General features: G+C 44.4%; 1 protein-coding gene across 2 annotated transcripts in view; it reads left to right on the forward strand.

The window, feature by feature from the left end:
• The window catches only part of LOC140725772 (polyhomeotic-like protein 3), a 163520-nt gene extending 145888 nt beyond the window's left edge, over positions 1–17632 (forward strand). For both annotated transcript variants that reach the window (XM_073041658.1, XM_073041659.1), the window contains exons 15-16: positions 834–1062; positions 4743–17632. In XM_073041658.1, the coding sequence (XP_072897759.1) occupies positions 834–1062; positions 4743–4897 (384 nt within the window). In that variant the 3' untranslated portion in view covers positions 4898–17632. The remainder of the gene's footprint in view (positions 1–833; positions 1063–4742) is intronic.
• Positions 17633–21154: the final 3522 nt, after the last annotated feature.

A 21154-nucleotide genomic window follows, 5' to 3' on the forward strand; every position in this document is an offset into this window, starting at 1 on the left:
CCTCCTGCTCTGTCTCCCTCTACCTCGTGCCCGCTCTATAATGCTGTCTTCTTTTTAAATTCTTCTGCTGGTCTAATTCGCTGACGTCCACGCGCCTGCGCAGTCATGCCTCATATGGTTGACTTTAGCACACTGGTTGAGCACCAAAGCTGGTGCAGTCTTTCATTGATTCTATTATGGATTTATTATGCCCTCAAGTAAATGAATCTCAGGGCTGTATATGATAAACATTAACAGAATGTACTTTGATAATAAGTTTTCTTTGAACTTTGAAATCATGAGGAGTATAATAAGATGGATTCATCTTCTTCTTGAGCTCTTACCTCCCAGCGGACAATAGGCCATAGATGACCTATTGATAACGCCAACGTTTCTGTAATCCACTCTGCAGGGGATTGGCCTGCACAGTTTCACTAGAGCCCTTTTGGCTGCCTTACCCATTTCCACCTCTCATGGCGGGGACGATGAGTGGTAGGTAAGGTGGATTGTTACAGTCCTTTTTCCCCAGGGTAAGGCAGTCCAGAACTATAAGCCATAGGTTTATGATGAGGGTGGTAAGGTTCAAAGAGGACCTGAGAGGCAAGTTTTTCACATTGGGTGGTCGGAATGTGGAATGAGCTGCCACAGGAACTGGTGAAAGCAGGTGCAATTTTGAAAGCATTTGGACTGGCAGATGGATAAGAAAGGTTTAGAGGAGTGTGGTGTGAGATCAGAAGGAAGGATGAAAGGATTTGAATCATCAGATTTCATTGTAAACTAACCATAGAGTTCTCAAGTTCTTTGTGATTTTATTAGTCAACCTACCAACAATCTCTTTTTTTCACTTCTCCCAGACACCAGTTGTTTTCCCTCCTGCAGAAGAGGCTTCGGCCACATCCAACCCACCAGTGCCTGAGGAGGCTGTGAGTGTCGCTATGACGACTCGTCGGCGCCAAAATGAGCGGGAGCGGGAGATGCGTGAGCTCAGGATGAGGGAGGCTTCGGAATATGGTGATGTGCTACACGCCGACCCGACGACCTGGACTGTCGATCATGTGTGGGAGTTCATACACTCGCTGCCAGGTGTGTGCCCTCACCCGCAGGCTTGGCCTGGCCCTGAGGGAGGGGCTGATGAGGGATGCACAAAGGATTGGGAGGAGCTCAGGGGGTCAGACAGTATCTGTAGAGGGAGATGGACAGTCAATAATTTGGATTGAGATCCACGGCAGGACTGGAAAGAAAGAAAGAACAAATCAAAGGAAAAGAGGAAGAAAGGAAGGGAGGGAAGAGGGGGAGAGAGGAGGGAAGGCCAGTATAGAAAAGTGAAAGGGATGGTGTGTAGCAGGAGCCGATGGGTGAGAGGTGGATTCAGGTGAGGGGGGACAACAGGCAGATGAGGGAGGAGGGAGATAGGGCTCCAGAAAGTTACAAGGTAACCAGGAAAGAGCTGAAGAATGGATTTAGGAGAGTTAGAAAAAGGCATGAGAAGGTCTTGACAAGTAGGATTATGGAAAACACCAAGGTGCTGTACATTTATGTGAAGAACAGGAGGATGACTGGACTGAGAGTAGGACCGATCAGTGATAGTAGAGGAAATGTACATGGAGTTGAAGGAGGTCCTTAATGAGTACTTTGCTTCAGTATTCACCAGTGGGAAGGACTTTGACAGTTGTGAGGACAGCATAAAGCAGGCTGATGTGCTAGAACGTGTCATCATTAAGAAAGAGAAAGTGCTGGATCTTTTGAAAAGCATTAGGATTGATGGTCCCTGGTGCCAGACATGATACACCCCAGGTTACCACGTGAAGTGAGAGAAGATATTGCTGCACCCTTGGCAATGATCTTTGTATCCTCACTGACCACAAGAATGGTACCCGATGATTGAAGGGTGGCAAAGTTATTCATTTGCTCAAGAGGAGGGGTAGGGATAGCCCTGAGAATTATAGACTAGTGAGGCTCACTTCAGAGGTGGTGAAATTATTGGAGAAGATTCTTAGAGACAAACTTACGAGCATTTGAGGAAGCATATCATTAGGGATAGTCAACATGGCTTTGTAAGAGGCAGATCATACCTTAAGAGCCTGACTGATTTCATTTTTGAGGATATGGCAAAGTATATTGATGAAGATAGAGCAGTGGATGTGTATATGGATTTTAATAAGGCATTTAACAAGATTCCCCATGGTAGACTCAGTCAGAAAGTTAGGAGGCATGGGATCAGAGAGACTTGGCGGTGTAAATTCAGAATTGTTTTGCTCACAGAAGGCAGGTGAAACCTAATCTGCCTGGAGGTGGGTGACCAGTGGTGTTCTGCAGGGATCTCTTTTGTGACCCCCTGCATTTTTTGATTTTTACAACTGATTTGGATAAGGAAGTGGAAGGATGGGTTAGTAAATTTGCAGATGACACAGAGGTTGGTGGTGTTGTGGGTAGTGTGGATGGTTGGTGGAGTTGTGGACGTTGACAGGATGCAGTGCTGGGCTGAGAAGTGGCAGATGGAGTTCAACCCAGAGAAGTGTGAAGTGATTCACTTTCAAATTTGAAGGCAGTATATAGGGTTGCTGGTATGATTCTTGACAGTGTGGAGGAACAGGGATCTTGAGGCCGACATCTATACATCCCTGAAACTTGCCTTGCAAGCTGATTGGTTAAGAAGGCATATAATGTGTTGGCCTTCATTAGTCGGGAGATTGAGTTCAAGAGCCATGAGATAATGTTGTACTCTATAAATCCCTGGTTAGACCTAGTTAGGTATTGTGTTGAGTTCTAGTCATCTCATTATAGGAAGGATGTGGAAGCTTTAGTGAGGAGTGGAGATTTACCAGGATGTTGCCTTGATTTGAGAGCTTGTCTTATGAGGACAGGTTGAGCAAGCGAGGGCTTTTCTCTTTGGAGCAAAGAAGGATGAGAGGTTACTTGATATAGGTGTACAAGATAATAAGAGGCATAGATTCAGTAGATAGCTAGAGACATTTTCCCAGGGCAGAAATGGCTAATACCAAGGGGCATAATTTTAATGTGATTGGAGGAAATTATGGGGGGGGGGATGTCGGAGGTAGTTTTTTTACACAGAGTGGTGGGTGCGTGCAATGTGTACCAGGGGTTTGCTTTTCTGAAGTCCCATCTGGGTTATGGGATGGAGAGATGAGTGGGTATTTGGGATCCAAATATCCATTTATTCCTTTATTAGCACAGGTCTTGTGCTGACTATGAGGAAAATCACCAAGGATTTCTCGAGTAGCTGGTAGGGGTTCAAGTTAACTGTTTGTTATTACAAAACAGAGGTCTGGTGTGTAATTTTGTTGCCATCTAGCTGAGATGAATGTCCCTTTATCTTTAGGATCATATAGTCGTTGAAGTTCGCTATTCGATACCAATGACTGATCGCTTCTCTGGCTGTTGTTTTCTGAGTATCCCCAATCTATATGACGGCTGTTGAAGTCTCTGAGGAATATTGCTGGGTGTTTGATTTTTGGTAACAGTGGATTTAGCCATTCCTCATTTGCAGGTTTATAGACATTTACTGGAGTTAGATTTTGACCTATTTGAATAGCAGTGTTGTGGATATTGCTATCTGGTGTGATGTTAGAGCCAGTAATGGAAATGGAAGTAAATGAGTTTTTATCATAAATAGCTGTCCCGTATTTCTTGTGGAATACAGCTGTCACTCTATTATATCCCGATATCGTGTCTCTAGATGGAGCAGAGGTCCCGGTAACATGAGGTTGTTGAAGGGCCATTACATTAATGTCATTATCTGACAGAATTTTAGAGAGATATTTACATTTCACCATTGACATGCCTTCAACATTGAATGATAATATTTTGATCTGAGTTTCCAGTGATCTTCATGCTGGTTTGTTGTTAGAAAAGTTATCTTTGGGTGTTGAGCTTGTAGAGTCTAGTATACCTTTCAAACACAACGGACTTGGGCACTGTGAACATGGACCTTTTTATTCTGGGTGATGACTGAGCCAGTATATATTGAAAAGTTGGCTCAATTCTTGATAAAATGTGGCCTGGGAGGGGCAGACATGAGTCTATCCGTTCGGGGCTGGGATTGGATCAATATTCGTCTGGCATCTCATCCAAAGCTCTTCCAACATGGGTAACCCTGAGTTAGCATCACCTGATGGAGTCTTTAAAGCATGCAAGCCTCCACACAACGTCAACATGTTGATCACTTCTCTGAATACCTGAAACTGAAAGAAAGGAATAAAGAGACATTTGGAAACTAAAATTCTCAATTTTATTGGTGTTAATTCACCTGGTATACTGGCTTTTCACTGCAGATACAATTTGTATGTTTGAATATATTTAGTACACATAGTTGGAAAAAAGGACTATATTGTCAACATAACAATCTGTGCATTACTTCTTTGCTGCTACTGTGACAGAAATTTAACCTTACACCATTCAGATTCAATATAGTGTGACATTGTCATGTGTATGTTGGTATGATAAATAATTACCCATTTTATTCTGAGTGACCCCCTCATACCTACCTAACCCCTCAGCTGGCTTCACCTATCATCTGCCAGCTTGTTCTCCTTCCCCTCCTCACACCTTATTCTGGCTTCTTGCCCCTTCCTTTCCAATCGTGATGAAGGGTCTCGGCCCAAAACATTGACTGTTGATTCAATTCCATGGATGCTGCCTGACTTCCTGAGTTCCACCAGAATTTTATGTGTGTTGCTTTGACCTTTGATCGTTGTTTTAACTGAGAATATTGCTGACATTTTGTGTATGGTTTCCATGTGCAGGTTGTAAGGACATTGCGGAAGAATTCCGATCGCAGGAGATTGATGGGCAGGCTCTGCTCCTGCTGAAGGAGGACCATCTCATGAGTGCCATGAACATCAAGTTGGGTCCAGCACTGAAGATCTGTGCGCGCATCAACATGCTGAAAGAGTCCTAATCTTCCTTGTCTCCAGTGTAAAAGCTGCTAGACCCTTCCATTTTGCTGATTTTTAAGAGGACACACATTAAGATCTGGGCAAGGAATTTGGTACGATTGTATACCATATATTCCTGCAAGGACCTTGTGTTGGATTCCTAGGATATTACCTCAGGATTCCTCGTCTTCACATACAAAATCTTCACAAACTCATCATGACTCTTCAAGGGAAGTTACCCTTGACAGGCCTTTGCCAAATGCTGAAACCCAACGATTCAGTTCTTACCCATGTTTTGCCAAAGCGGCTTTATTTACCCAATTGTGATGTCATCTCAACCAACAGGACCTTCCTCCTCCAGCCATTGCTGTTCATCAGCTTTTTATTGACTGGAATCAAAAGGCATTCTGGTTCAACTTCTTGGTTCACAACCTCCTGTTGTTTTCCTCCATTTCATTGAGTGACAAGAAACATGGTTGCCCCTTGAGTTGGTGAGCCATCATGTCCATACCACCCTTGGGAGAAGTGCAGTTAGATAGCTTGTTCTGTCTTCAGTGGGCTCTAAAAAATCTGTCTGAACACCAAGACCTCCCCAGGCCTGAACTAGTCCATACAAATTACCAAGTCTTTGAGGCTTGCTTCAGAGTTGGTCTGTACCCACTCAAGTTCAGGAGGGTAGATTTGTAAATCAGGAGGGAATGCTAGATTTATTTATTCTCAGCCAAAAGTGGCTCCCACCAAAGTACGTGAGTGCATGTACATGCATGTTTGTGGGTACATGGGCACACATGTTTGTGTGTGCATTTCACATTGTTCTGTTGTAGTTTCAGAGGCATGTGAAAGGGAAACTCCACTCAGACAGGGAGAAGTGGATCTCATAGAAATTTCAGACTCCTTCCTTGCTGACTGTGGTGGTCATTGGTGATTGGAGCCTAGTAACAAAACAGCCTGCCAGCATGTGACGCTAGATCCCACCATCTGGACTTCCTCCGTTCCTTTTCCTCTTACAATTTTCGGGTGTTTGGAACCCAACCCTGGCCAACGCTACTGATGTATCTTGGGGACATCCCTTTCAAACAGAGATGAGGATGAATTTCTTTAGCCAAGGGATAGTGCATGTAGTGGAATTCATTGCTAAGGTTGGGTGTGGAGGCCAAGTCATTGGGTATATTTAAAGCTGAGGTTTATAGGTTCTTGGTTAGTAAGGGTGTCAGAGGTTACAGGGAGAAGGCAGGAGAATAGGGTTGAGAGGGATAATAAATCAGACATGACGGAGCAGATTTGATGGGATGAATGGCCAAATTCTGCTCTTTCGATCTAGCTGTGGCACGTCAGGTTGCCTGGCTTGGAGAACAGTAGTGTCCAGCAACGCAGAATGGGATGTTAATCCTCTCAAGTTTCCAAACACTTTACCGAGGCTCAGCGTTATTTTTTCCCAAGTGCCAAAGATTTTGGTGATGCTCCCAGGAGATGTTGGAGAGTGCTGCACTGGTGGAAGGGTTACAGTTCAGGAGGAGACTTCAAGCTTGGCTCTCTGTCTGCTCTCTTGAGTGGATGTAAAAGATCTCACAACCATTGTTTCAGGCCAAGATATCTGCCTGTATTTATCCCCAACTTAACATTGTAAATCCAGATGGCCAAGTCTTTACTGAAAATCCACAAAGCAAACTTTAGCTTCTGAAAATCTAAAGTAAAGCCTAAAAATGCTGGCAATACCTGGTGACAAATGGGAGGTGGCACGATAGCATAGCGGTTAGCGTAACACCATTACAGTGCCAGCGACTTAGGTTCAGTTCTGTCTATAAGGAGCTTGTATATTCTCCCTGTGACTACGAGGACTCCCTGTTCCTCCAGGTGCTCCAGTTTCCATAAGACATTAAGACATTTGGCCCATCAAGTCTACGCTGCCATTCCATCACGACTGATTTATTATCCCTCTCAAACCCATTCTCCTGCCTTCTCCCGGTATTCTTTGATGTCCTTACTAATCAAGAACCTATCATCTCTTGTTTCCTTCCACTTTCCAAAGATGTCTGGGTTAGTGGGTTACTTGGTCAAATGGATGTAACTGGGTGGTGCAGTTTGTTGGACCAGATGAGCCTTTCACTGTGCTGTATCTCTAAACTAAACTGAACTCAGCAGGTCAGGCAGCATCCATGGAGAGAGAAACATGCAACATTTCAGGTCAAGGACTCTTCATCTGAATATCCAGACCTGGCCCTAAAATTGTAACTGATATCCTTTCTGTATATGCAGTCTGACCTGGCCAATTCATTATCCAGGGATCATACTGGGTCCAAAATATCTGAAGACTTTCTTCATTGTAACATGACCTCCCTTTAAAAGGCCAGTCAGTAGGTTACCATCCTGAAGGGGAGATGAGAGCAATGCCTTGTGTCCTGGGGTTCCTAACTATTTTTTTGCTTCTTCATCAAAGTCAAAGTCTAGTTCATTGTCATAGATAAGTACACGTGTACACAAATACAATAAAAAACTTATTTGAAGCAGCATCACAGGCACATAGCATCAGATCAGCATCAGAAAAACACAAGTTAAACATAAATTTGACAACTGTTACAAGAAAGAGTACTATTTCAAACAGGAGGTACCTTTTAACACAGAGTGATCACAGGGGCCATAATGCTGTTAAACTGTGTTGATTAGGGTTGTGCTGGTTGGTTTAAGAACCGAACGTTTGAAGGGAAGTAGCTGTTAATAATTTTAATATATTCTCAGTTCATTCCAGAAGCTCATTCCTTCATCGTTAGAGCTTGATGTTTTCAATTATGTGTAAACTTCGGGTGTTTAACTGTGGAATGGAAGTTGGACTCATCTCTATAATAGATTCTCATTCCGCAGAGCCAGGGTTAGGCAAGTCCACAAACCATGTTATTTATTTAATTAGCGATACAGTGCAGAACACTCCCTACCTGCCCAGTGAGCCACACTGCCCAGCAGCCCATCTGTTTAACACTAGCCTAATCATATGAAAGAAGAGCTTATCATAGTAGGAGTGTTTGATGGCTCTGAGCCTGCACTCACTGGAATTCAGAAGAATGAGCTGGAGTGGTCACATTGAAAGGCCTCAGAAGAGTGGATGTTTCCTATGGTGGGGGAGTCTAAGACCAGAGATCAGAGCCTCAGGATTGAGGGATGGAGATGAGTGGGAATTTATTTAGCTAGGGATTGGTGAATCTGCGGAATTTGTTGCCGCTGTCTGCTGTGGAGGCCAAGTCATTTAAGGCAAAGGTTGATCAGTCCTTGATTAGTCAGGGCATGAAGTGTTATAGGTGGAAGGCAGGAGATTAGGGCCTACAGGGATCAGTTATGATGAAATGGAGCAGACTCAAGGAGCCAAATGGCCTCATTCTGCTCCCATATCTTATGGACTAATCACAGGACAGTTTACAATGGCCAATTAACCTACTAATCAGTGCGTCTTTGTAACGTGGGAGGAAACTAGAATACCAGAAGAAACTCAGGGAAAGGATGTACAAACTTGTTAAAGACAGCACCGGAAAAGAACTCCAAACTCTGATGCTCCGAGCTGTAATAGTGTTGCACTAACTGGTAAGTTCCATGCTTTCTGCTTTAATTTAACCATCACAGCAACATGCATTGTGCTTCACCTGTTCAGTAGCGTTTCCTTGAGAACATAAAGAGCATAACGCCCAGTGGGCACAACCAGCAGCTGCTTGTTGTCTTGGTTGTTAGAGCTGAGAGGGACAGAGATCATTTACCCTTGTTTGAATGTGCAGAAGCTTCTCGTTGCCTATCTGTACCAAGGTCTTGGTTCCTAATCCAAATGGAATGGGAGCCAGCTGCACAGTCGTTAATGCCTTTTTCCCACAGTGGAAATCTCATCCAGTAGAAGGCAAAGCTTTAAAGTGAGAAGGAGAAAGCTAAACGGAGGTTTGCATACTAAGTTTTTTTTACATGGAGAGTTGTGTCTGGAACAGCTATTCAGGGGAAGTGGTGGAAGCCATGTTTAAGAAGCATTTAGACAGGCTCATGACAGACAGGAAATATATTGGGGGAGTCTCGAGCCAGAGGGCACAGCCTCAGAACAGAGATGAGCAGGAATTTCTTTAGCCAGAGGCTGGCAAATCTGTAGAATTCATTGCCATAGATGGCTGTGGAGGCCAAGTCATTTGGGTATATTTAAAGTGAAGGCTGATGGGTTCTTGATTAGTAACAGTGTGAAAGGCTATGGGGAGAAGGCAGCAGAATGGGTTTGAGAGGGATAATAAATCGGCTATGATCAGATATTGATGGACCAAATGGCTTAATTCTGCTCCTATGTCTAATGCTCTTATGGAGTAGAGGGATTATATAATATATGCAAACAGATGTGCAGTTCAAATTGACATCATGGTTGCCATAGAAATTGAGGTGCAAAGGGCCTGTTCCAGTTCTGTACGTAGCTGTGGCGCGGTTTAGTAGCAGAGCATTTATCATAATGCTTTACAGCGCTAGCGATCCGGGTTCAATTCCCCGCCGCTGTCTGCAAGGTTTTGGCTTGTTTTCCTGTGACTGCGTAGGTTTCATCTGGGTGCTCCGGGTTCCTCCCACGTTATAAAGACATTGGTAAGTTATGGGCATTGTTACGTACCCCGTAACTGGGTCACTTACCAGCAAAGATAGAGAGGTCCGTTGAAGTCTGATGGTACTATTTTTAAAAGTCTTTATTTATAAAGAGGCACAAAAATAAGATTAATACAAACATTCAGATAATATATGTCATCAATACTCAATCTAAAAGCGCGGGTATAATAATAATCATCAATAAGAAATAGCTCTATCGTTTGTCTAGGGGATACTATATTGTCCGATGGAAAAATAAAGTCAATGTCATTCAAGATGCAGCTCTTTGGGTTTTAGAGAGAGAGAGTCTTAAACTTGCCCGGGTCTTTTGATGAGGCCAATCCGTTGAGTCGGGAGAGGTGATTCCCCGTTGTTAGTTCAAAGTCATTTTCTGTAGTATCAGCCACTGGCCCCAGGCAAGGGAACCGAATGCACGTGGCTTCCTTCAAATGGCTTCCCGCTATTACGGGATCGCTAGCGTTTCTTCTGGTGCGTCTGAGGGGGCTGTTCCTACAGCCCCTCTTTTATCCTGACTTGCAGGGTTGTAGATGTCAATCAGGTTGAGGTGATGATGCAATCTCTCCCCGTCACCCAGCCCACTTTGCCCGAGGGCTTGCACGTAGCATAGTCCCCAATCCACAAATGTGTCTCCAAGAGACAATGGCCAATGTCGCATTACTTTGCATCGCCGGGGAATGAGGCAGACTGCACATCTCTCTCCCATTCCCTGGGTCCCCTGACCCAACCCAAGAGTGCTCTTGCAATTCTCACAAAGGAGGGGGCTGCGGGCATAACACCTCCCCTCTTCAAAGCGTTTTTACCAGCGGTTAAAACGAAGTAGTACAGAGTCTTACAGGATTGGGGAAGCGAACACAATACCAAAGTTTTTCTTTTCTACAGAGTAACACAATGATACATTCAATTCAGCACCTAAACAGTTAACAATTACAGTGTCACTTCCTTTAATATTTTAACATCTTGTACCTTACTAAAGTCTTGTAGCATCAGACTTCAATTTAATAACCAGCTTTTTTTTTTAGCAACGAAACTAAGGAGTTGTGATCTTAGCTTACGTGCATTTACAAAAGTTTATGTAAAGACTAGTCTTTTGGTCGTTTTCAAACTTAACAGGCAGGCTTCCAAGGGGGTTGTCTTTATTATTCACATGCTTTGTCGAAATCCCGGGCAACCGGCTGGGCTATTTAAAAATGGCGCCGCCCCCCCCCCATTTACTGTCGCCCCTATTCTGGTGCGTTCCTACGTGGGGAACTTGGGTAATTTGGCAAGGTAAACTCCTGCCTGCTTCTTTCATAGGGGTTATTCTCTCAACACCGTGTCCCGAACTTAGACCATCTTGTGAATTTCCACCCAATTCTTTAAGGTTACACGGGTGGCTAGCCTGCTCGTCAGGACCCTTCAGGCTAATGGTTTTCAGTTCGAACCTTTTGCTCAGGCAGCATTTCAAATTCTGCCTCTTCACACCCCATTCTGGAATAACAATAGTGTGGGGGGCTCCGCTATCTCCCGGCTTAGTCTGTAAGCGATCTGCCGGGTTTAAAATTTCCTCATTCGATTTGGGAACTCCAAATTTTCCGTTTCCTTCAATAATAATATTTATCTCCCCATTTTCGAGCTCCGCATTAAGTTTCACCACACCTTCGAGCACAAACACCGGGGAACTCTCACTTCCCCTTATTACCAAGGTTAACCCTTTCTTCACTGAACCCAGTCTGTCTGACCCAAAAGGACGGCTGTCTCATTCAGCTGAATCAGATACCTCAGACTTTTTCTGAGCTCCATTACTAGGTTCAGCACCACGTGCATCCCCATCTTGGACACACTCAAACGGGACATTGACCTCTTCCAGGCCTTCAATGCCCGTACCCTTTTCAAATTCTAAATTCCCCTGATCCTCCCAGTTACTCTCTGGGCAACTCCCTTCCGGAGTAAACTCAACCCCACGGGCTGAAACAACCTCATCTGCCAACCCAGCAGACTTCTTCAAGGCAAGGGCACCCTTTTCATCTAGGACTGCCCTCATTTCAATGTCGGGAACACCTTTAGAATGTTCAACTTCGTCAAATAGGTCTGCCACACCAGACAGATCATCCATGTCCAACTCTGGACCTCTTAACCACTCGATTAACAGTTCCTCATCTTTATTTTCTGCCTCTAGAACCTTGCTCCTCACTAAGGGAAGATCTACCTCCTCTCCCTTACCCTCTTTCACTTTACTACTCTTCGTTCTACCACCCTCTAAACCCTCGTGGCACAGGGTCGGTAAAAACGTCTCGGCCAAATTGAAACTGGCCAGATTTAAACTGCTCTCATTCTCAGCTGCCACTCTGGACAGGCTGCGAGTGACCGCGCATGCGGGATAGCTCTTGGAAGCTAGGGGCGGAGCCTCAACACTCACAGGCTGTTTTATCAGCGTCATGGCTGCCGAAACCTTACCCCCGGCTAAATCGTTACCAAGAAGGACGTCCACGTCAGTTCTCGGGAATTCTGATGGCACCCCTATTTCAACTGGTCCAGACACCAGCGCACAATCCATAATGACCTTATGTAAGGGCACCATTTCTATCCTTTTATTGATTCCCTTCACCGCTACCATACCCATTTTTCGACCAAACTCTAGTACCTTACTGCTGATCAACGACAGCTCAGCCCCCGTGTCTCTCCAGATTCGTACGGGAATTGGTGGGTCCCCCTTCCTGAAAGACATGGTTCCGTGTGACAGACAAGTCTCAGACCCTTCTCGTACTCTGTCTACCCGGGGCTCTCTTGTTGATTTACTGATTACCACGGCACATCCGATAGGGACTGCTGCTTTCCCTTTTCCCGTCTCCCTCCTCGGAGCAAAGCACCGAGACGCAACATGCCCACTCTTCCCACAATTAAAACAGGTCAAGCCCGGAAATCTCTGGCCATCTGGCCTTTCCCCCTCAACCTTACCACTAGCTCCCGGCGGGACCTCTGCCTCAGCCGGCGGACTTTCTCAATCGTCCCCACGGTCTCTCGGGGAACTTTTATTTGAGGAAAACTTTGCCTTGTGGGTTAGGGCATATTCATCTGCGAATCTAGCAAATTCTGAGATGGACTTATTCGGCTTCTCATTCAAAATACATCCGGATCTCCTCCAGAACACAACCTTTAAATTCCTCAATCAAAATTAACTCCCTGAGACGCCCATAATCCTCGTCCACTATTTCTGCAGTGCACCAACAGTCCAAGAGCACCCCCTTCTCATGGGCAAATTCAGTATACATCTAATTCCACCCTTTCCGTAAATTTCTGAACTTTTGTCTATATGCTTCAGGTACTAGCTCGTAACCCCGGAGAATGGCCGCCTTTACTTTGTCATAACTCTCCTCCTAGTCCTCCTCCATGGACAATGCCGCAGATGCCCGCTGTGCCTTCCCTCTTAACACACTTTGTAACAACGCCACCCACTGTGGTCTGGGCCACTTCTGATTCACTGCCACCTTTTCAAAAAGCAAGAAATAACTATCAACATCCGTCTCCTCGAACGGGGGTACTAACCTCAACGCCCGACTAACATCAAACCGCTCCTCTCGGTCCGACCCCTGACCTCGTTGCTCTTGCTTTAACTTCTCCATCTCCAAGTCATGTTTCCTCTGTCTCTCTGCCTCCCTCTCCTTCTCGGCCCTTTCCTTCTCCTTCTCAGCTGCTTCCAGCTCTTTTAACTGAAGTTCATGCTCTCTCTGCTTCTCAGCTCTGTCCTGCTCCCTTTTTACCTCCAACTCCTTTAGCTGGAGCTCATGCTCCCTTTGTTTGTCGGCCCTTTCTCTCTCTCTCTCTTTCTCGGCTGCTTCCAGCTGCTTTAGCTTAATTTCATGTTCCCACCTTAATTTCTCCAACTCTAACTGAGCCGTCCCACTAGCTGGTACCTTTTCAGGGATATTTTCCAGTACCTCAGCTGCAAACACATTCTTCTCAATGTAATACTGAGTTATGGCCCTTCGCACCTCCCGCTTTTTCATTGACGACCTCACCTCTGCGAGGTTTAACCCCTTCGCCAAATTTACCAAGTCTGATTACCAAGTGGCCGCCTCTAGCCTCTAACCTCTAGTCAGGTTTCCTATAAATTCATCCACGTCCATCTTTGCTGGTTTCCCATCTGGCTACCCGCGTACCAGATCCAAGTTTGGACTTACAAACCCGATTCACTGGCCCTCCAATTTGGTACCAAATCCCGGATGAGCCCCCAAGTTGTTACGTACCCCGTAACTGGGTCACTTACCAGCAAAGATAAAGAGGTCCATTGAAGTCTGATGGTACTATTTTTAAAAGTCTTTATTTATAAAGAGGCACAAAAATAAGATTAATACAAACATTCAGATAATATATGTCATCAATACTCAATCTAAAAGCGCGGGTATAATAATCATCATCAATAAGAAATAGCTCTATCGTTTGTCTAGGGGGTACTATATTGTCCGATGGAAAAATAAAGTCAATGTCATTCAAGATGCAGCTCTTTGGGTTTTAGAGAGAGACAGTCTTAAACTTGCCCGGGTCTTTTGATGAGGCCAATCCGTTGAGTCGGGGGAGGTGGTTCCCCGTTGTTAGTTCAAAGTTGTTTTCTGTAGTATCAGCCACCGGCCCCAGGCAAGGGAACCGAATGCACGTGGCTTCCTTCAAATGGCTTCCCGCTATTACGGGATCGCTAGCGTTTCTTCTGGTGCATCTGAGGGGGCTGTTCCTACAGCCCCTCTTTTATCCTGACTTGCAGGGTTGTAGATGTCAATCAGGTTGAGGTGATGATGCAATCTCTCCCCGTCACCCAGCCCACTTTGCCCGAGGGCTTGCACGTAGCATAGTCCCCAATCCACAAATGTGTCTCCAAGAGACAATGGCCAATGTCGCGTTACTTTGCATCGCCGGGGAACAAGGCAGACTGTACGTCTCTCTCCCATTCCCTGGGTCCCCTGACCCAACCCAAGAGTGCTCTTGCAATTCTCACAAAGGAGGGGGCTGCGGGCATAACAGCATGCTATGTTGGTGCCAGAAGTGTGGTGACACTTGAAAGCAGCCCCCAGCATAATTTTGGATTGTGTTCGTTGTTGAAGCAAATGACACATTTCCCTGTACGTTTCAGTGTACATGTGACAATTAGAGCTAATCTTTAATCTTTATCTGATCAAGTTGGGTTTATATTTTGACAGGACATTCAAAGGCTGGTTCTGTCAACTCAGGACAGTGTGCTGAGTATCACTGCCTCATACCGTCTGTCCTTGATGTCTGGGCATCACAGTGAGTGTGATTCCCTACAAATGGTTCAGGATTGGTTTGAATGAGTAACAGGAAGAATTAGTAGTCAGTTACAGATGCCATGCTGGGTTAGGTATTAGTTTTATCCTAGAGCAGAGGTTCTCAACCTCGTATCCAGTGATCCCACAGTTAATGGTAGGGGTCCATGGCGTAAAAAAGTTTGGGAATTCCCGTCCGAGAGAAAATCAGTTCACTGAACTGAAAATAGAACCTTGCGAAGGGTGATGAGAGGTGACATGATAGAGGTGTTTATGGTGATGAGACATAGATCGAGTGGATAACCAGAGACATTTTCCCAGGGTGGAAATGGCTAATGAAGTGATTGGAGGAGAGTATAGGAGAGATGTCAGAGGTAGGTTTTTTACACAGACAGTGCCGGGTGCATGGAACACACTGCTAAGGGTGGTGGGTGAGGAATTATATTAGGGACATTTAATCTTAGATAGGCACATGGAATGGAGGGCTGTGCAAGATGGAAGCTTTAGAATGGGCCAAAGGCCCTGTACTGTGCTGTTCTGTTCTGTGTTTGAGAACTTTTCCTTCATGTCATTAACTAATGGAGCACTTGGAAAATTAATGTTTTCTGTACCCTCTTCTCCATACCTTGATGTTTGTCAGTGGAGGTGCATTATAAGGGTCACGTGGCTCGTGACACAAGAATTTTGTTCAAAATTATTGTTTTTTTCTTTAAGACTGAACATCCCTTTAAGTACAATTACACTGAAAATGTAGTGGATTGCAGGTGTTAAATTGGCTTATTGCTATCACAGTGTGCTTTGGATGCTATCCGTGCAGATAATTTTATTACAACACAGTTAGTACACGGTTAGACAACAGAATGTAGAATGAAGTGTTACAGTTACAGAGAAAGTGCAGGCAGACAGTAAGTTACGAGGGCATAAAGAGGTAAACTGTGAGGTCAGGAGTCTATCATATACTAGGGAGCTGTCTTTTAACAGTGGGATAGAAGCTGTCCTTAAGCCTGGTGGCACGTGCTTTTGATCTTTTGTCTCTTCCACCTGATGGGAGGGGGAAAAGACAGACTGTCCGGACTGGGTGGGGTCTTTGATTATGCTGTCTACTTTACTGAGGCAGTGAAAAGTGTAGACAGGGTCCATGGAAGGGAAAACACACACAAAATGCTGGTGGAACAAAGCAGGCCAGGCAGCATCTATAGGAAGAAGCACTGTCAATGTTTCAGGCCGAGACCCTTCGTCAGGACTCTCTCTCTCTCTCTGTAGTTTCTTCCAGTCTCAGACAGAGCATTTACTGTGATACATCTGAATGAGATCCTTTCTATGGTGCCTCAATAAAAATTGGTGAGGGTCACTTTTCTTTATTCCTTGAGAGGCTAGAGGCACTAGTGAGCTTTCTGGTCTGTGGCATCCACATCACTGGACAAGGACAAGGTATTTCTGAAGTTCACTCTCAAGGTGGTGGTTTTCAAGTTAGATGCATGTGATGATGGTCGAAACAGGTCGAAACACTGAGCAGTCGATGATTCAGGCCAAGACCCTTCATCAGGCCTGGAAAGGAGGAGGCAGGTGATTGGTGGGAAGTGACCGAGGGTCTCACTGAACTCCCTTCAAACAGAAGATTTAAACTTCTTCAGGGTAGACATATCTTGAACAAAATTCACAGTGGAGCAGCAAATCATAAACACAAGATGCCTGGTGGTATAGTATGGCTTTACAGTGTCTGTGACCAGGATTCAATTCCTGCCACTGTCTACAAGGAGTTTCTGCTTTTGTCCATTACCATATGGGTCTCCTCTGGGTGCACCAGTTTCCTCCCAACTTCCAAAGATGTGAGGTTCAGTAGATTAATTGGTCACATGGGTGTAATTAAGTGAAGTGGTCTTGTCAGGCCAGAAGGGCCGGTTACCATGCTGTATCACTAAATTAAATTAAGAGGTTTTGCAAATGCTGGAAATCTTGAGCAGCACACAGAAACTGCTGGAGGAGCTCAGCAGGTCAGGCAGTGTCTCTGGAGGGGAATAAACATGACATTTCATGCTGAGACTCTGGTGGAGTGGGCCAGTGCTGTTTGCTGGTTAGTCTAAAGGTGAAGAGCCCCTGCCTTGGCATCACTATTCTCTACTGAACTGTGGCTCAGCACAGGGCTGAAGAGGAGAGGATTAATAAGCCCTGTCCACCACACGTGTCAAAATGACAGCTCTTCAAAATCGTGCATTCAGTTCCTCCTCTCCTGGGCCAATTGCAGATACAGCCACTTCCATTTTAAAAACAGTGCGGGTGGAATAGGCCGAGACATCAAATATGATGGATTATGTTCCAGCTCCCTTCCAAGATTATGTTGGCCCTGTCACTACATCACAGGAGCCGATGCAAAAACAGTGAACTTTTTAACATTTGGAAACTGCTTTACTGTCTTTATTGCAATTTACAAGTGTTTTTCTTCTAATGTATAGTATTGTTCTAATTCCATTAAACACTTGTAGGCCCTTCGAGCTGCTGCCAATATTGTCTCTGATGGTTTTGAGAAGACATTTTGATTTAGAGTTGGAGACGTAATACTGGCCTACCACCAACAGTGCAGAGCTGCCCAATATCTGGTGCAGGAGCAGCCAAAGGAACATGTTAGCATTGACTTTCATTTCTGTTGCTTTGAGGTGGTACGACCAAATACCACCCTCAATGATGTAATCCCAGTTGGTTTGTGTGCTATCCCTGCCAAATCATGTATCAGTTTTTCCCCTCAGATGAATAATTGCAATATACTGTTTTGTACAATGGTGTATTTTTTATCTGTTGAATGTGCAATAGTTGTTTAAGCATCTGCTTGGGTGTTGCTGTGCTGAACCACAGCTGTGACGAAGATTTCATGATTAAATGCTGTCAAAAGCAATGATCTTAGGAGTCTTGTGCTGTCTTGCCCAATTATTTTCCCATCTCCCATGTGTGACAAAGTTTTTTGTTTGGTTTATTAAAGTTTTTAAAAATATGCCATAATCTTTAATCAATAAGCAAATCAGTGTAGGTACTGGAAGTCTGAAATAAAAGTGGGAAGTTCCAGATACACTCAGTCTGTCGAGAGAGGAACAAAATTAATGTTTCAGGTAAATGGCATGAAAGATCTTTTCTATCTTCTCTAATTCATATCTTCAACAATGCACATAAAGATACCGGTCATTTGAAGTCTTCATAAAAATTCATACATAGGAAGAGGCAATTGGACCCATCATATGTTTACTAGCACCAGGTTGATCCTAGTCTCTTGTTGTGAGTGTGAATGAAGTAACCGGGAGACACCGAAGCTGGTGATATAGCAGTCTTTATTCAGCAAGCAAGCTGGCATCATACTGGAGACACTCTTGGAAGAACAGGCCTCCTAAACCCAAAGTACATCACATCTTTATACACTTAAGATCAATGGTAACTCAATACAGTCTCATTGATTACAGTGACATTGTTTACTTAAATTCTTCAGGTTGACAGGTGCTTCATTTAAGTTACATATAATTATCAAACATCTAACTCTTCACACTAATGCTCCAGACACCCTAGATTGAATGGTAAACAGCATTGTCTCTCTAGCTGCATTCATGATTATGCAGACATCTCAAGTGAATGGGTGTTTTCTGATTTGCAATCAATCCCAATCTACAGCTTCAGGAAGACTGATGTTCAGAGCTGCATTTTAAATTCAATCTACAATCTCCATTCAGATCTGCAGACTGGTTGCTGTTGAAATTAATATTTGCTATACACCATAACTCTAGGATATGCCCTAACAGGCCAAACATTCAGTTCACATTTCAGCAGTCCTTCTGATGCTGGTACACTAATGTAGCAACAGATATTCAATTCTCCAATAATAGTGAAGTGTCACACAGCACAGAAACATGCTCAACTCGTTCATACCAGCTGTGTTTGCCTAATGAGCTAGTCCCATCTGCTTAAATTTAGCCCATAGCCCTCTAACTTTGACCTAACCATGTACTTACCCAGGTGGCTTTTGAATGTTAATGTGACCACCTCAACCACTGATTCAAAGTACATTTATAATCAAAGTGTGTATGCAGTATACAACCCTGAGACTCGTCTTCCCCACAGACAGCATGGAATCTGTTCAAGGAAAAACAATCAACCTCCACCACTCACCCCCCCCCCCCCACCCCCCGGCACAAAGAACAAATCACCCAAATAGCAACAAAAAAGAATGAGCGAAAACACAGAATATACAACAAATACAAGAGTCCATATTCAGTTTAGCTCAGTGTTCAATATCTGCAGGCTGTCCTCATTTGAAGTCACCCGAAAACCACAAAGGAAAACGAGTCCCAGAAAACACATCATAATGTGAATGACAGTCCAATCCACAGGCCGTATGGATTAAACCTTGCTCTGGCAACATCCTCCGATAGCATTGAGGGAGGGAGAGAGGTTACTTGAACACAGGAACCTTCCTTCAGGAGCAGCGAGCGAGAGGGAGAGAGAAACCATCACACACAGACATCTCTGGCAGCAATGAGTGAGAGGTTGGTGGATAGCACTGAACATATACTCACCTTCCACACTTGCCTTGATGTTTTCGATCTTTGTCTACACTTTAATCAGCGAGAAATGGAGTCACTAATGGGCTTGTGCCCCATCTCCAAGCTTCTTGGCTTCCAGGAGGCCGCTCACCTCCCAGAATCCTCTTTGAGACAACAAAGTGCCAGATTGTTCAATTGGCTTGAAAATACACATCAAATTGTAGATCACAGGCTTCAACAGTATCAGAACCATACTTGAAAGAAAAAGATGTAAAAGAAGTGAAGAGGAGGTTTTGTGAACCATCTGAAGGATGTCGCCCATGGTAGCATTGTTGGCTGGTACCATCTTCAAGCAACTCATTCCAAATGCACATCATCCTTTGTGTGAAGGATCTGATCCTGATGGTCCTTTGAAATCTCTTGCCTCTGATCATAAACCTGTGCCCTTGTGTTTTAACACCCCCTCTCTGGGAAAAAGACTGTGTGCTTTTATCCTGTTCATGCTCTATCAAGTCAACCTCAATCTATGTTCCAGGGAGTGAAGTCCTATCCTACACAACCTCTCCTTGTAACTCAGGTCCCCATGTCCAGGCACATCCTGGTAAATCTTTTCTGTATTCTTTAGAGTTTAATAACATTTTTCTATAGCAGCGGAGTCAAATCAACGCAATATTCCAAGTATGGCTTTACCGATGTCTGTATCTATCTGCAACATGCATAATGGGTGTCATGGTAATGTAGCAATTAGGGCAATGCTGTTGTTCAGACAAAACATCAGAATGGGGAAGAAATCTTCCCGCCATCTTAACAGTGATGGTGCCATCTTAACAGTTCCTCTTGTCCTTACCACCCCCATGAGTCTCTGCATCATTCTCCACAACGTTTGCCATCTCCAAAGGGATCCTACCACCAAACATATCTTTGCTTCCTCCCCTCCTCCACTTTCCGCAAGGGTCACTACTCCCATGGCTTCCCTGTCCACGCATCCCTCCTGACACATATCCCTGCAAGTGGCCAAAGTGCCACACAGCACACGCGCCTCCTTCCTCTATCCATGCCAGTAGATTTGCTGTCACAGCACGGGATTTTATCTTATTAAACAGCCTCACGTGTGGCACCATATCAAATGCCTTCTGAAAAACTAAGTAAATGACATCCACTGCCTCTCCTTTGTCTGCCCTGCTTGTTAGTTCCTCGAAGAATTCTAACAAATATTGTTGGGCAAGTTTTCCCTTTACAGAAACCATACGGACTTTGACTTATTTTCAACTTGTTTTAAAATGCATTTGTGGAATTATGGTGAGATGTTCAGGTTAATGTTACATTTTAGCTTGGGTTATATAGTTGTTTGCTTGTGTTTGTGGGTCACCCTGACTGTAACCAGGGTGTATAATAATCATCTTTCCTGCTTGTATGTGACTGAGTTGGTCCTAAGTGATGGGACTCTGTCTGTTAATGCGCTTGTTACAATAAAAACAGCAGTTGAGATAAACAAGCTCTTCTCGTCTGTGATCATGGACTGAATGCTCACCACAATATACAAGGCTTGAAAAGACTTAACAGAGTAGATATTAGTCCAACCACATTGATGCATGCTCAAGAATGCTGACTAACACTTCTGGTTCCTCAGGAAGCTAAGGAAATTTGGCAAGGTGCTGTCAACTTTTACCAATTTTTAATGATGTACCATAGAGACCATTTTGACTGGATGCATAATGGCTTGAAATGGCAACAGCTCTGTACGTGACAACAAGAAAATGCAGAGTATTGTGGACACAGCTCAGCACATCATTGAAATCAGCCTCCCCCCTACAGACACTAGCATAGGATATCGAGCAAGGATGCAATGCTGAGGCTTTAGAAAGCATTGGTTAAATCACTCTTGGAACATTGTGAGCAGTTC

Source organism: Hemitrygon akajei, chromosome 3 (genome assembly GCF_048418815.1).
Source record: "Hemitrygon akajei chromosome 3, sHemAka1.3, whole genome shotgun sequence".
Taxonomy (NCBI): Eukaryota; Metazoa; Chordata; class Chondrichthyes; order Myliobatiformes; family Dasyatidae; genus Hemitrygon; species Hemitrygon akajei.